The sequence below is a fragment of the Manihot esculenta genome, chromosome 4 (assembly GCF_001659605.2).
Source record: "Manihot esculenta cultivar AM560-2 chromosome 4, M.esculenta_v8, whole genome shotgun sequence".
NCBI classification, from domain to species: Eukaryota; Viridiplantae; Streptophyta; class Magnoliopsida; order Malpighiales; family Euphorbiaceae; genus Manihot; species Manihot esculenta.
In genome coordinates, this window is record NC_035164.2 from 29,840,755 (window position 1) to 29,856,755 (window position 16,001).

At 34.6% G+C, this 16,001-nt stretch overlaps 1 protein-coding gene across 2 annotated transcripts in view; it reads right to left on the bottom strand.

The window, feature by feature from the left end:
* The window catches only part of LOC110612972 (histone-lysine N-methyltransferase, H3 lysine-9 specific SUVH4), a 37,828-nt gene extending 21,827 nt beyond the window's left edge, over positions 1 to 16,001 (bottom strand). The window contains exons 1-11 of one of the 2 annotated variants that reach the window (XM_043956092.1): positions 15,097 to 16,001; positions 14,833 to 14,898; positions 13,763 to 13,831; positions 13,202 to 13,256; positions 12,917 to 13,023; positions 11,906 to 12,082; positions 7,399 to 7,497; positions 6,898 to 6,996; positions 4,396 to 4,445; positions 4,215 to 4,303; positions 2,752 to 2,917 (exon numbers count right to left, since the gene is read on the bottom strand). In XM_043956092.1, the coding sequence (XP_043812027.1) occupies positions 2,752 to 2,917; positions 4,215 to 4,303; positions 4,396 to 4,445; positions 6,898 to 6,996; positions 7,399 to 7,497; positions 11,906 to 12,082; positions 12,917 to 13,023; positions 13,202 to 13,256; positions 13,763 to 13,831; positions 14,833 to 14,898; positions 15,097 to 15,567 (1,448 nt within the window). In that variant the 5' untranslated portion in view covers positions 15,568 to 16,001. The remainder of the gene's footprint in view (positions 1 to 2,751; positions 2,918 to 4,214; positions 4,304 to 4,395; positions 4,446 to 6,897; positions 6,997 to 7,398; positions 7,498 to 11,905; positions 12,083 to 12,916; positions 13,024 to 13,201; positions 13,257 to 13,762; positions 13,832 to 14,832; positions 14,899 to 15,096) is intronic. The other variant, XM_021753850.2, reaches the window with a different exon arrangement.

The window sequence follows — 16,001 nt, forward strand, 5'->3', positions numbered from 1 at the left end:
CATACAGCAGAGTGTTAAATTTGGGTCAAGCCTAACTCACCCCAAAAGCTAGCTCAAGGGGGAGGAGTGCCTATGACCCATATAAGGGCACATTATCCCTTTCCACAACCGATGTGGGATTCAACACCTCCTCACACCCAGAATTTTACTGGTGCGTAACATATTTATGGGAGGCCCAACATCGGATGGGGAGGATCTGATACCATGTTAAATTTGGACCAGGCCTAACTCACTCCAAAAGCTAGCTCAAGGGGAGGAGTGCCTATGACCCATATAAGAGCACATTACCCCTTTCCACAACCGATCTGGGATTCAACACTGTGTATTGCCCATATTTTTTTCTCTACTGTTTTTCGTCTCCATGGACTACCAAAAACCGATCTGGGATTCAACACTGTGTATTACCCATATTTTTTTCTCTACTGTTTTTCGTCTCCATGGACTACCAGAAACCATTGTCAATGATAGAGATGTGATCTTCACCGGTCATTTTTGGAAAGAATTATTTCCATGGTGTGGGATGAAGTTTTGGCTGCATTTACCACCAACAGCAAAGTAGAATTTTACGGGCTCGCATGCACATTGGAGAATGGGAAGTATTGGTAATGTGGCAAGGTTTTTCAATAGCTTACTCTACTTAGGAACCGCTATCTCAATTTATTAAGGCCTATCCTACTTTTAAGCTTGAGGACAAGATCTTTGTCCGGGGGAGAAGAGATGTCACGGATGCATATATAGGACATGCATATATAGGACAGAAGTATCAGAAGAGGAATAGAATTCACGCTAATAGTAAACAGCTGATAAGGGAGATTAAGGATTAAAGTGAGTGCAGGAATCCTTATCTACAGCAACTTTTTATTTAATAGGTAATTATCTTCTTATCACATAGGAGTTTCAATTCAGTAGGATTAGATGATTTTATTCAGTAGTTATTTGCTTGTCTTACAATGAGTTCAAAGGTCAAACTCCCTCATCGAGCTCAGCAGCAACAATTGGGAGTGGAAAGAATCAAGGAAATTCAAAGGCTTCACCTTGGATCTTGAATTCAAGGTTAATAGACCCGTGAAGCGATCCCTAGCTAGAAAACGCAATAGATATTCACAAACTTATGAAGTACATTATTCAGATACTTTCTCTCCAATGGCTAAATTGGCTTCGGTTCATTCATTTATATCCATAGTTGCTTCTCAATATTGGCCCTTGCACTAGTTGTACATTAAGAATGTAATTCTTCATGGTAATCTCCAAAAAGAAGTAAACATAGAGCAACCATCTAATTTTATTGCTCAAGGAGAGTATGGGAAGGTCTGTCACGTGAAGAAATCTCTGTAAGGTTTGAAGGAAAGTACCCATACTTGATTTGGCGAGTTTAGACCGATTGTTCAAGAATTTGTGTTGAAAATGAGCAAGTGTGATCACTCAGCCTTCTACAGACAATCTAAAGCTTGCATTATTCTTCTTGTGGTATATATTGATAACATTGTCGTTACAGGGGGTGATCATGGAGGGATATCTTCACTCAAGTCTTTCTAGCATACTAGGTTCCATCTAAAAGATTTGGGCAAGAATGAAATTTTCCTATCTCAGAGAAATTATATCCTTGAATTGGTCACAGCAACTGAAAAGTTGAAAATAAAGTTTTATAATACACCAATGGATCTTAATGTACATCTTGTAAAAGATGATGGTGACCTCTTTGACAATCCAGAGAGATACAAAAAGTTAGTAAGGAAATTAAACTATCTCAAAGTAATAACTCGACCAAACATTACTTTTACCGTAATTGGAAGCAAAGCTTTGTAACACACCAATGGTTTTTAATGTACGTCTTGTAAAAGATGATGGTGACCCATTGATAATCAATAGAGATACACAAAGTTAGTCAGGAAATTAAACTCTCACAGTAATGACTTGACTAAATATTGCCTTTGCAATAAGTGTTGTAAGTCACACCGACAATTGAATATTGGGCAACTCTGAAATAAATTTTATGTTATTTGAAAGGGAATCCTGGACTAGGTATATTGTACAGCGACCATGGGCGCACTCATATTAAGTGTTTCACATATGTTGATTGCACTAGATCTAAAAATATTAGGATGTCCACAATAGACTATTGCGTTTTTTATGGCGAAACCTAGTATCTTGGAAGAGTAAAAAGCATAGTGTTATATCTAGATCAAAAGAATCTAAATAAAGAGCCATGAGTCAATCCACTTGTGAAATTTTATGGATAAATCAGCTACTAGCAAAGAGATTGGCCCAAATCGCTCATCTCCTGCAAAATTGAATCAAGCTGCTATTCCTACCGTCTCCAATCCAATATATCATGAGGGAACAAAACATATCAAAGTTTTGTCACTTCATCCAATAGAAGATCCAAGAAAATGTAATTTCTAGTGAACATGTGAAGACAAAAGAGGAACTAGGTGATTTGTTCAAAAACACTAAATGGGCCTCAATTTGAGTATTTCTGTAATAAGTTGGGCTATGCTCCAAGTTGAGGGAGAGTGTTAAGAGTGTACAGTTGTAGATAATCAAGATGATTGACTTACCTTATATAGATTGCATAATCATAAGTGCCATAATCATAGGATGATTCATAAAATTAATTATAGGATCTATTTCCTTTCAAGGAGATTGTAATACTTGTATAAATATTTAACATTTTCAGAATACAATATACACAATTTTCTTCCATTTTTTAGTCTAATTTTACATTCCGTAAGCAATTGATGAATTACACACCTGCCAACCTGCCGAGACATACGCACATAGGGAAAATCAAAGCCATTAAGCTTTGCACATGCACATGTTTGAGGATCCACACAAGCTTCTTTGCAGTTGCAGCCACTGGCATTGGTTGGGATCTTAACATTCTTGGCAATTTGTAAAGCCTTGCAGTATGTGAAACCTGAATTACTCAAAGAGTTCAACACCAAAACCAACTCATTTTGACAGTTTAGATATCATAGCATAGCAAGAATTCAGCAACATACACATGTAGGAAAATTCACTCAAGAAAGTAAATGGAAGTGAAGAAAGGACATAGTTCAATTGGTGAAGGAAGCATAATGAATATGAGCAAAGAGTTTTTTTGTTTTTTAAAATGCCAACAGGAGTGCAATCTTAAGCACGGAATGATACAAATGACTTAGCAGAAATTGGTTGATCTGCCCACAAACCTACAATCACTTTGTTGGAAGCCTAGGACACAGCAACGAAGATGACAACAAATGTTTAAATTGGACAGACAACTTCTACTTTAATTCAGACTGAATTGGAATTTAGCAGTCAAAATACAGGAGACAATAGTCAGAACTTATCTATCAATTTGCTTTTCCAGTAGTCTTTGCAAAGTGCAACCCACAAAAATAAAGGTCTATTGAATATTTAACATCCATCATCTCTCATGCATATCCACAAAATTATACCCAATACTTCAAAGTGGAACATTTTTAAGGTTGATAACCTTGTACTGACATAATGAGGTACCAAAATTATCCATGCCAACTCAATATACCGGGTGCTTTACAAAAATGTTGATAAGCAATGCCATTATTAACAAGTACATCCCCAAATTCTCAAAAACTCATTAACACTTCCCTAAATAAATTTCCATAAAACATTTTTGTCCCAATAATATATTTAATTGTTAATATACTTTAGGAAAAGACAAATAACATTACAGAAGAGGAATGTCTTAATTTATTTTTCAAAAATAGATGGAAAAAAGTGTTAAAAATAATAAAATTCAAGTACTAAACGCCATTCATTCGAATTATGGCTGACGAAATAAGCTGGAATACACTTGGAAAATGGATGGAAAGTCTATAGTGTTTGATGGAATAAAAACTTTAAGAATATTATGAGTTTCTGAAAATACAGGGATCACTTGTTAATAATGAAAATAGCCAGGAAAGTTTTTGTAAATTACCCTAACATAATTCAAATGTTCTGCACACATTTAATGAGGGTGAGAACAAAGTAAAGCATCGAATACAAAACCAAGAACCATAAATTTACCTTATTGCTTTTGTGCCACAATTGGTGGTGCTTAAATCCATGACAAATAACAAAGAATGAAAACTTAATTGTTCAAGTTAAAACATATACAAGCTAAAATTGCTGAAACAACTCCCAACATAGCATGTCAAAATTTAGCAAATAATAGACAGCAGTGAGCAATAAAATTTTAAAGCTTAACATGCCTGTTGGTGGAACAGGTGGATCATCAACCAAATTTGTAGCTGGAATGGGAACATCCTCTTGACCCGCACTAATGTCTTCACATACCAACCTTAACCAATCAAACAGCAGAAACTAATGACACTTTGAAATAAGAATGCAAAGCAACAAGCACCATTCATTAATACGATACATTCGCTTTACCCTCTAATTTCAGATATTGATTGGGGAACACGCCCATAAACAAATTGGACCTGTCAAAGGAGTTATTAAATGTGAGATATGACAACTCAGACTTATAAAACAAAATATTAGGCTCCACATGTTCCAGGAAACAACTTAACTTGAAAAAATATTTTCTGAGAAATTACTTGTTTCTCCATTATTTGGTTGCTAATGCAAAAAGCACCTCAGAAATATTCTATGGTATCTAAAGTACTTTGCAAAAATATCTCAGAAAAAGAGTATGGAAAAGATTGAACCTAAAATAACTCCTCCTCCTTCTATTCAATATACATTAATTAAAAAAAATTACATAAAAATAATGAATATGGTTGTCACTGAAACATCAGGTCCAATAATTGGTGTCAGTCAAGGATGACCAATGGTAGCCAGTAGCATAGTTGACCCAGCAGAGAGATTTGGTTGATGAGTTACTGAATCAACTAGAAGGTCAGCATTTCATTAAAAATTTGAATTAAATATTAAAAGTATTAATATAAAGAAATACAATTAATTAAACTTAAAAATAACAAACTTCCAAATTCCTTAAAGAGTACATTTACATATACCCATAGTTTTTAAAATGAACTAACTTGTGTGATTCAACAATTCTAAGAGTTACAACCACCTCATGAGTCAAAACCTTGAAAAAAATGAGATAAAATTGCATTCTCAATTTCTGAAATCAACATATCTACGAGTTTAAGATTCCACAATTTATATATTTGAAACTTAAAATTCAAAATATTTCTTATCAAAATCATTGTTATTTATTTATTTCAGATTTCTAACTTTTATGTCTTTTAAATATAAATAATAACTATTAACTCCATCCCCAAAATAATAATCTCAGTTCTATTTCACGTAGTTTAATGCAAGGGCAATTACGTTAGTTTAACTGAAATTTTTCTCCTACTCTTTCATATATACCTTAAATACATGTATTAGTGGAATAATTTACTCAAAAAAGTAAATTATATTCATGACAATAAGTTACACAACTTTCTTTGGCAATTAATTTCAGTATAAATGAATAAATTCTTCTTATAGACTTCTTATATATGCAAACAGATTAATGGTCAATGCTACAATTTTTTTTTCAAAATATCAAAAATAATGATTTTAGTATGCAATTGCCATTATCCAGGAAAATATATATATATATATATATATGGACCATTTATACAGGGTATTACAGAAAAGATTTTAAAAAACATTTCTAAACAAAAATGGGACTATTATTTTGGAACACCAAAAAAAGAAAGACCAATATTTTAGGTAGAAGGATTACAAATTATGCTACTCCAATTATAGTGCCTACATACTTTTAACATCATTTTTAGCAAATTTTATTATTGTTACTATCAGAAATATATATAAATAAACATACATACATACATATATATATAACTTCATTTTATTTTCAGTATTTCTATTAAATTTGTATTTACCACTTGTCAAATTTTGAATATGATATCAAATATGAAGTGTCATATATATAATTTGTCAAAATATTAATTCAGTATAACTATTCTCATATTCAAAACATGTTGAAGAAAATGTTACATTTTCAAATAACAATGATTTGATTATTTGAAAAATATATTAGAAAAATAACATGTTAAAAAAAAACTAAATAACATTAAAAAAATAGAAACCTAATAACAATAATCAAATCATTGTTATTTGAAAACGCATTTTCAAATAACAATGATTTGATTATTTGAAAAATATATTAGAAAAATAGCATGTTAAAAAAAACTAAATAACATTAAAAAAATAAAAACCTAATACATGATGATCTTTCCCTGCGCCATCAATGACAAGCCAAGCACTCACCTAGGTGCCCATTTTAAAAAAAGCAGTGCCTCATCTACCTCCAGGCAAAGCAACTTTATCCAAGTATCACTTGGGCATTTGAGGAATTTACTTACCCAACAATTGCTAAAATCCAACTTTAAATCATAAGCTAGCCAAAAATGAGTGCAAAGTGAGATATCAATGATTAAAAAAAAGGGCCTGAATTATCCCTTTTATAAGGGAGAAAAGTACCTAGATTTTACAAATGCAAGAATGTGAATTGAAAGAAGAAAAGGAAAAGTGAGTACACCTTATGAATTTTTGTGGTAGAAATATCAGCAAATTAATTATACAATCTTGTATTCACTTCAATTGCCTTCAAATGCTTCCAAAACTAGATTATTCAACAGTTTTTTGCCAATTGTGAAGCACATACAAAGTTTTGGAGCCCTTTTTCTAATCAATATCATAATATGATGATGATGTGAACTATGACTTGGCTACATGCTTTCAGCACCAAGCATTGTAACCGATGCCTCAGGAAATAAAATTTCTTGGCACTTTAAGGGCGCTTTCACTTTAAATGACAATGGTTTCCCTTTATTCATGGTACAACAGGGAAAAAAAGCAAAGAGATATTAGCTGAGATTCAATAGTAATCAATTTAAAAGAAAACATATAAACCTGGTTAGTTGTTAATGTTGGCTGTCCTTCCAGTCGCCTCAGCCGATACTTAAACACAGTAAAACCAGAAATGCCTTTCTCTGCCCAATATTGAACAACCTGTGCACCAAGCTGTTAGTGAAAGAGCAATACCACCACAAGAAATCCTCTCTGCTGAGAAATAGTCCAAGTTCAATTATTTGTGAGGCTTAAGGCATTCTGGTAGAAACATTTAAAGCAAACATTTTTACCAAAACTACCAATCTGGTCATTAAGCCTTGTGCCAAACTTCGGAAATCTACTCCCAAAAACCATTTAAATAAAACCAATGAATTAAGTAGTTGATAAATCAACTGCACCATTAAACTCTATTCAATTTTCAAAGCAAGTGTCATCTCCCAGGAGTTGAGATGGTGAAACATATAAATACTTCAGCCTTTTCTTAAGCCTCTTAAATGAAATTCACATTTCAGGTATGGGATAACAACGTTGCCACCCTCTCATTTGTGAGAGATAGTTTACCTTGTATAAACCATCATACGTGTAAACCTTGCCACAGTAGCTGCTTGCAGATTCATGGCCACGAACAACTCGCACAGGCACACATTGCTCCACACAGTTCTGCAATTAAATGTGGTATAAGCAATATGTCACTTGGCAATTCTAGTATTAAATCAACAACAGACAACCAATACTTTTTGGCATTGGTATCAGTGTGGCATGCCACCGGTAAAAGATGATTCCTGACCTTTCTTGTTAGCTAAGAGTAAACATGTCATTCTGAAATATTTTCTGCAATCAGCTATTGAAGAGGTATCTTTAAATGTGTTTTTGCAACATGCTCAAGATTGGAATTGAAAGACCATTTTCAAAGTTCTAGATTGTTGGACAATAAGGTATCACACTTGCAAAGAGAAAAACCAGGTTAGATTAAGAGTCTGTTAAGATATTCAAGAATATTGCGTTCCTTAATTGCTGTAAATATATACTAACTAGGGCCTGTAAATAAGTCCAGTGATTTCTACTTTTCCTAATTTGTAATCTTCCTTTTTGTACCTTGATTAACTCTATAAATACCCAAATAGCTTGAGAGAATAATCAAGTTGTCCTATGTTGAGATATGTCAACATAAATAGCTTCCTGAATAACATCCCTGCTTTGCTGTGATTATGAAGAGATATGATTGTGATGCAATTAGGGCTATAAACTTTCTTCTTATTTTGTATGTTGTAAACAATTATATGTACTCCAATTAGCTTGAAGGGAATCATGAAGCTAAAATATTCTCCAATCCTTTTTCACTCTCTCTTTTTTCACTATTGTTTCATGGTATCAGAGCCTAAAACGCCTGATTTTCTTCCTTCCTTTTTCTGCCCTGTTTTTGGAGAAAAAAGTACCGTTACTCTTTTCCCCTATCTCCAGTGAGAGATTCATCTCAATACCTCTCTAGACAGCTTCAGAAGTCGCCAGCGAGTCACCTGCTACAATCCCGACATCAAAATTCTTGTTGTCCAGCCACACGCACCGCCATAACTTTCTGGGTTAGTAGCCTCGCATCGGCGCGTGACACCTCCTCCGGCACCTTTTCACACCGGAAACTTCACAGTCTGACATGCCTCTGCTTGATGGCATGCATTAGCACTGCCACTCACTTAGGTTTTCTTCCTTCTCTGCAATATAGCGACAGTAACATGAAACCCTAAGATCTGTCGACATGGCTGAAAAACAAGAATCTTTCAATAGTGGAGATGGCTTGTTTCCACCACCTGACAATAAATCTCAGTTGTCGGATTCTATTACATTGAGTGGAGCATACTACAGCGAATATGTGTAGTTCCAAATAGCTAAGCAGCAGTCTTCTCTCTCCACCAATGCTCATTGTAGTAATTTCTTTACTTGTCTAACTTAGTCTTCACCCATAGGACCATGGATCTTTCAATAGTGGAGATAGCTTGTTTTTTTCTCTCACTACTTTTACTACTATTTCATTTTACTCTCAAGCACTTTCTCTTTTATTTCTCATGGTATCAAAGCCTTAAAGGCTAGTACTTCCTTTTGCATCATGGTTGTGCTTCTAGTTGGGAGACTTCTAGAAGGCAATGGAGTACACCGCCCACTGAGGGACCTTCCTCCGCCTCCAGCAAGTGTTTGTCCAGAACCCCAACAATATAGACCTTGTAGTACGTTGTCACAATTCAAATTATGCATCAAGGGGTACATCAGTTGAATTATGGTCTAAGGCATAGAGATATGATGATCATTTATTGAAAATTCTTCTAATATAGATTCTAAAGACAAACCAAATTGGATCAAAGTTGATGGTCAATTATGCAATCTTTTGTGGCATTCTTTAGATCCAAGATTACTCATTTTCAATATTGTAAAAGATTGTTGCAAAGTATGGATTAAAGCCAAAATGTGGTAAACCAATGACATACAATATATCTATAAGGTTGTCCATGAACAACCAAATCATCAAGATATTGCTAAATATTTAGGAGAGGTTGAAACATTGAAAGTTGAGTTTCATTCCCTTATTTCCTTTTCTGATAGTTGGTTTTGGCCTTAATAAGGCTCAAGCAAGACTTACACTCTATCAAAGACTAGATAAAAACTAGCTCAACTATCCCTGCCTTCGATGACGTTTCTACCCGGTTGTTAGGCATTTCCTTAAACACAACTAATACTAATGATATTGAGCCTTTTGTTTGTCATAAAGATTGGACATCAACAGGGACAACATTGCTCAAAAAGGGAAATGAAAAAGCTCCAAGTCTCGTTGTATCTACTATGAAATAAGTAGCCATACTCAAAACAATTGTTAGACTTTGCATGGTCGACCACCTCACTATCAACAGAATCTCCTAACAATGACAGTGTTGTAGCTTACATGGATCACATCTCGAAGGATTGTCTCCATCCATTAGTTGATACAACAATTAAAAGATACAATTCCATAATTATATCTAGCAATGGCTATAGTGAATACTTGCAGTATCCAACTGCTAAATAGCAATCATCCTCTTCTAGTCCGTCTCACTCCAATAACTCTCTCGCTTGGCTGATCAAATCTTCCCCAATTTACACATAGATATTTGCTTTTGGTGCTTCTGATCATATCTCTAATAATTTGAACGTTATATCTAATCTCACCCCACCTCCAATCATCTCTCATGTTACACTTGCTAATGGCTCACATGCTATGGTTAAAGGAATAGGAAAGGTTTAACCTCTTCCATTTGATTCTTTAACTTCAATTTCATTTGCCCCCAAATGTACATACAATTTGATTTTCATTAACAAATTAACTAAAAATCTTAATTGTTTTGTCACTTTTATGGCAAATTCTAATGCGCACGTTTGCAAGACAGAGAGATGGGAACAAGATCTAAGACACAAGGGATGTCTCCCTCTCCAATCCGAGTCGGTCCACCTATAGTCTTCACTTCCACTGCATCCGCAAATCTTCTCCATAGCCGCTAGAGTCATCTGAGTTGACAAAGTTCCAAAAATTAGAACCTCGTCTTTTTATATTGTCTTCTATAGAGTGTGAGTTGTGTCAACTTGGAAAACAAACTAGAGCATCCTTTACCAAGAGAGTTAATAATATGGCTATATCTATATTTGATATTGTTCACTTAGACATATGAGGTACGAGTCATGTTTATATTGATGATTATTCATGTTGCACTTGGGTACTCTAATGAAAAGTCATTTTGGATTGTTCTCCATAATTCCAAACTTATATGTTGAGATTCATTATCAGCTTGGCATTTACAACAAAATATTGCACAGCAATAATGCCAAAGAGTAATTATCTCCTCCCTTTACCAATTTCATGTCTTCTCAAGGAATAATTCACCAAAATTCTTATGCATATACCACTTAGCAGAATGGAGTCACCAAACATAAAAAATCATTATCCCATCAAAACTGCACTCATACATTGTCATGCTCCTCTTCATTTTTTTACAGTTATGTTTTTTTACTGCTTGCTATTTAATTAACCAAATGTCTTCTCTATTTCACAATCCTCACTCCATTTCAAGATCCCTATCACATGTCTCTGCTTGTATTTGGTTACACTTGTTTTGTTCATGATCATACTCTAGAAAAGATAAACTCCAATCATAATCAATTGTGTCTTTCTGGATATTCTAGTCTTCGAAAAGGTTATAAATGTTATAATCCTATTACAACAATACATTATCTCAAGAAATGTTACTTATCGTTGGAATTATCTCCCTGTTTTTCTCCAAACACCACAAACACAAATTTCATTCCTCTAGTTGTCCCTATTCCTAGCATTTCACCACCAATATTTAGTCCTCCTCCTATTCAGGTCTACTCTCAGCAACCTCAACCTCTTACTTACCCAAATGCCACCTTCCTCCTAATACAAGTAGGACGGCTGCTGTTGGTGATTCCTCTCCTTTTCATTTGCATTAAAGCCTGACTTAAATCAAAATTGTCAAACCAAGCTGAAACCACTTTAGAGATAGTATGAAATTAGTTTGAACCAAGAATATTTGGCTTAGTTCAAGACCGAACCACCAAGAGCCAATGAACTACTAATTCTGGCCTAGAAAGAGATCACGGACAAAAAATCCACTCTTTGCCTTTTGCTAAATTCTCCCCCCCCCCCATATCGACAAAAAATGCAATACATTTTAAATTCATATAAATTACAAATTCTCACATCGATTTGCCAACAAGCAAATACACGCTAGTAGACATACAGATGGGAACACAAAAAATCCCAAATTTCACAAGTTCAATATTATAACACGTGGTATATTTAGTACCTAGATGGTGTGCAGGTATCACCACAGAAGATCATCTATGCATTTTCACATAGGTCTACATAAAAATAAAAAAAAAAAGAAATCAAATAAAATAGATCTAGAAAAGGTTGAAATCATATCAATTTTGGTTGAGAACTTCTATCAAAATTAAATATATATTTAAAATGCAGCCAACCTAACATGTAAACATTAATAAAGAGGCATTTAAAACTTAAATTACACACCTTAAGTGCTAAATTACCACGCTCCATAACTTGGTCCCGTACTTGACGCTTATTTCCAGTTAAATCATGCCCACCTTGACCGGTATAGATAACATCATCTGCATTATCCAAATCATCCTCGTACATTCCGGACAAAACAATGGCTACCGCAAGAGGTAATGTATAGTTACCATACTCCTGCAATTTAAAATGAACATGTTCATAACCAAAATGCAAATATGCCATCACATATCCATAAAATAAGCTTATAATATACTTAAACAATTTCACCCAACCGATAACTTCAGAAGATGTTGTGAGATCATTAAAGAGATATAGAATGGAGTTTTTATGAATTTTTCAGAGTTCTTTTCTCTTTTTCTCTCATTTTTTTTAGGCAAGGTGAGTTGAAATGTGATGAGCAAAATGAGCTAAAAGAAGTGATTAGAAGGCTAAATACACAAGAATTGTAAATAATGAGATAGTAGAAGCATGTAAACTCCTTTTGTGCACATACTTACGCATATGATTTTTGGTATTGGATGTCAAACAAATTCTTCACAATCAGCTAATTCAATCAAGTGCATTTAGTTTTACCCTCACAAAGAGACATCTTTTTTGTACGAATTCTATATTGGAGGTGATGGAATTGAAATTCTATATTCTTTTATTCCAATTTAGTGATTGGGGTGTACTTTTGTCCCTTTAATATCTTTTAATGCTTCATTAGGGCTTTAAAAGAATGAATATAATGTTGACAAAACTACACTTTACGGATGCATTCATCAGGTTTCTGCCTTGCTTAGAATTGAGGTTGAAGACCAAAAACTTGCTTTTTGAAAAAGATCATTATAGATGTTGAAAAAAGCAATTCAAACAATTGTTTAGTAGTTTGGAATTCTCAGTACAAATTACTGACTGTAAAGAAGCTACCGACCAAAAAGTGCATCACAATATCTTCATTTTTAAGATCTCTTGATAAAATATGATGATGATTAGCACAACAATGATTATGGTAATCAAGATTACTACCTTTCTGTAGGACATGCCCATGTAATCAATCCCATTCAGCCAATGGCTATGGAAACCAACGGCAACCATTTCAGCCCTTGAATAGAATTGATGTCCAACATTGATACCTGCCATTGAAACCACCAATCATGATTTCTAAACATGAAAGAGATGGATAAAGAGAATCAATATTTATCAAGCTTAAATTTTACTTGGCATGCTAAAAAGTATATTTGAATATTTGAAAAGCTCAATAAAGTTTGAAGCAGAAAATGGCTAAAAATAATAGAAGTGCAAACTACAGACCTGGAAGGTCACCAATCCTTTTCTCCGGGTACATCACAGCATTACTATCGATCATCTGGCAGATATTTCCATTTTGTATAGAAGAAGAAATTATTTCATAGTTGAAAATACAAAAACCATGATATCATACCTTGTATCATTATTATTGCAATCAAAATACTAATGCATATTACCACGATGAATTATAATGCACACTCCATCAAAATTTTCAAACTCATACATGAAAGTTCCAAGATTAAGTTTTTTACACCCCCCCCCTACACACACAAAAAAAAAAACAACCAACCAACCAGACTCAAAAGTCTGGAAAGTGAAAGACTATCTTTCCCTCATGAAAAATTTACATACATCTAGAAAAATTATTAGAAAATCAATAACAACCTGTGAAGTGCATATGCAAATGCAAAAGGGAGACAAGACAAGAATATGTCAACTAATGACAAGCTTAGACTAGCAATTGAGAACAATAGAACCAAGCTCGCAATGTCATATTTAACAAACAATTGTCACTATAATGACGTAGAAATGGCTAAGATTTAAACAATTTGAATGTTCACTTGCCTGAGTGATTGCCTTTAAATCAGGACGCTTGGCCTTTTTCTTAGCATCAGCTTTGATTGCATTTCCTTTCTACACATTTACAAGTCAGCTTAACGTAAGGAGAAAAATTAGACAACAAACAAGCATATCAACATTTAACTCCAAATGAAATTATGAAAAGAACATATCAACATAACTTCAAATTATATAGAAATTGTTTTAATACCTCAAAATGTTCACATTGCATAGCAACGCAAAAAATTCCATTTCAATCTTACTTCGGCATGAAAGTCAAATTATCACTCTCACAGACTCCAAGATGTATATCACCAATCAAATACTCTTAACTCGAAAGCACATTCCATACCTCATCTAAATCAGCATTTGAACATATCATGCTTTCAGCAAATTATTAATCCAGAAACATGCACCTAGAAGGACCACTATGTCCTAGCTCATTTTTTAGCCATGTTGCTAGCAGTCAGCCCGCTCAAATGCTTATACATAAGGCTAGGTTGTCCTTCCTTTCCGATGTAGGATTGATTATATCTGTAGTGTCCCACACAGATTATAACTTAACTATTTTGAGCAAAGTGGAAAATGAATATAAAAGTTATTTGGGTTAGTTTAGGCCGAATTGTTACAATTGGTATTAGAGTCGTACCTATCGTAAAATTGAGTAGAGGAGATTGTAGATTGTAGTGTCCCACATCAATTGTAACTTGAGTTAACCATTATGAAGCGAAGTGAAAAATGAGTATAAAAGTTATTTGGATTAGTTTGGGCCGGGTCTAACTGTTACAATATCCCTCCATCCATAGGAGAAGTTTTTTTTCTTATTTGGAAAAAGAAAGAACTAACAACAAACCTCGCTCTCGCTCTCGCTCTTGCTCTCTCTGTGATTCTGTTTTTAAAATAATAATAAGGTACTCCAATTGGATAACCCCGCAGCTCATCATATTATCACTTGAAAGATTGCAGATTAAACTGTGACCAATACCTTTATCAACATTGCATATAACAAGTGTTGTAAAGATCAACGAAGATTTGCAAATGAACAAGAAAAAAAAGGGGGGAAAACGGATTCTAACCTTTGATTTTGAACTTCTGGAAGACTTTTTATCAACCCGTTTTTTCCGGCACCTTTTCTCTTCTTCCTATGCACACAGAGAATGTGGCAACAAAATTTCATGCAAGACAAGGATCACACAAATTTCAGAATATAAATAACAAGCAAGGAGGTTAAACTTAAACCCACAGCAAGAATCAGACCGAACAAGCATGAAAATTATGGAGACCTAAAACACGAAAATAATAGTAAAATTTCTAGTTCTAAGAATCTGAAGAGAACGAACCTGTACAAAATGGAGATAATGCTTGTTAAACAACCTTAGAGTTTCCTTAACCCTAGCAAATACGCTCTTCTCAGAGGCACCACCTCCACCACACACAACCCCATTTTGCCCACCAAAATTTGCTTTTACTACTTCTCCCGCAGGCTTGACCACTTCACTAGGCACAAAATCTTCACTCTCTTTCCTCTCCTCCACAACATCACTCACATTCTCTACATTTACCCTTCTTCTACTGTACACACTAGTCCTTTTATTACTTCCTTCCTCCTCACTCTCATCCAACAACTCTACTCTTTTCCTCACCAATTCCTCCTTCTCGGCTCTCTGCCTTGTCGCCTGAATCCTCGCACTCGTCCTCCTTTGAGAAGAAACTACCGGCTCAACTTTTCCTTTGGGACTCTTCTCCTTTTCAGTTTCGACCACTGAGCCAAGCTCACCGTTATCGACACAATGCAACGGCTGAGCCACCATTTCAATCAAATCTACAACCAAAACAACGGGGAAGAGAACTGACAGGAAAATAGCCGGAGATCTACGGGGATTTAGGGTTTTTGATGAGGAAAATGAAGCAGAAGGAGAAGGGAAGGGGAAGCTAGAGACTAAAGGGAGACAGAGGAGCTTTTGTTTTCCATTTTTGAATTCAGAGCTCAGCAATCGAGACAAATGTAAAATTCATTGAATTTTCTTTTTTTAAGTTTTGGAGGGCCAAGTATCATTTGCACTTTTGGCCCTTTTCGTGTCTTTTCATCTCCCTTGCAATTTCTCTATTTCGTCTCCATACTCTCTCTCTGGGCGGGTGATGGCCTTAGAACTTGGAAGCCTGGATCTGGTTAGTGTTATGTTAAGCTTACATTTTGAAGTTAATGCTGTGATGATGATTGTGAGGATGATGATTTGAGCTGTGA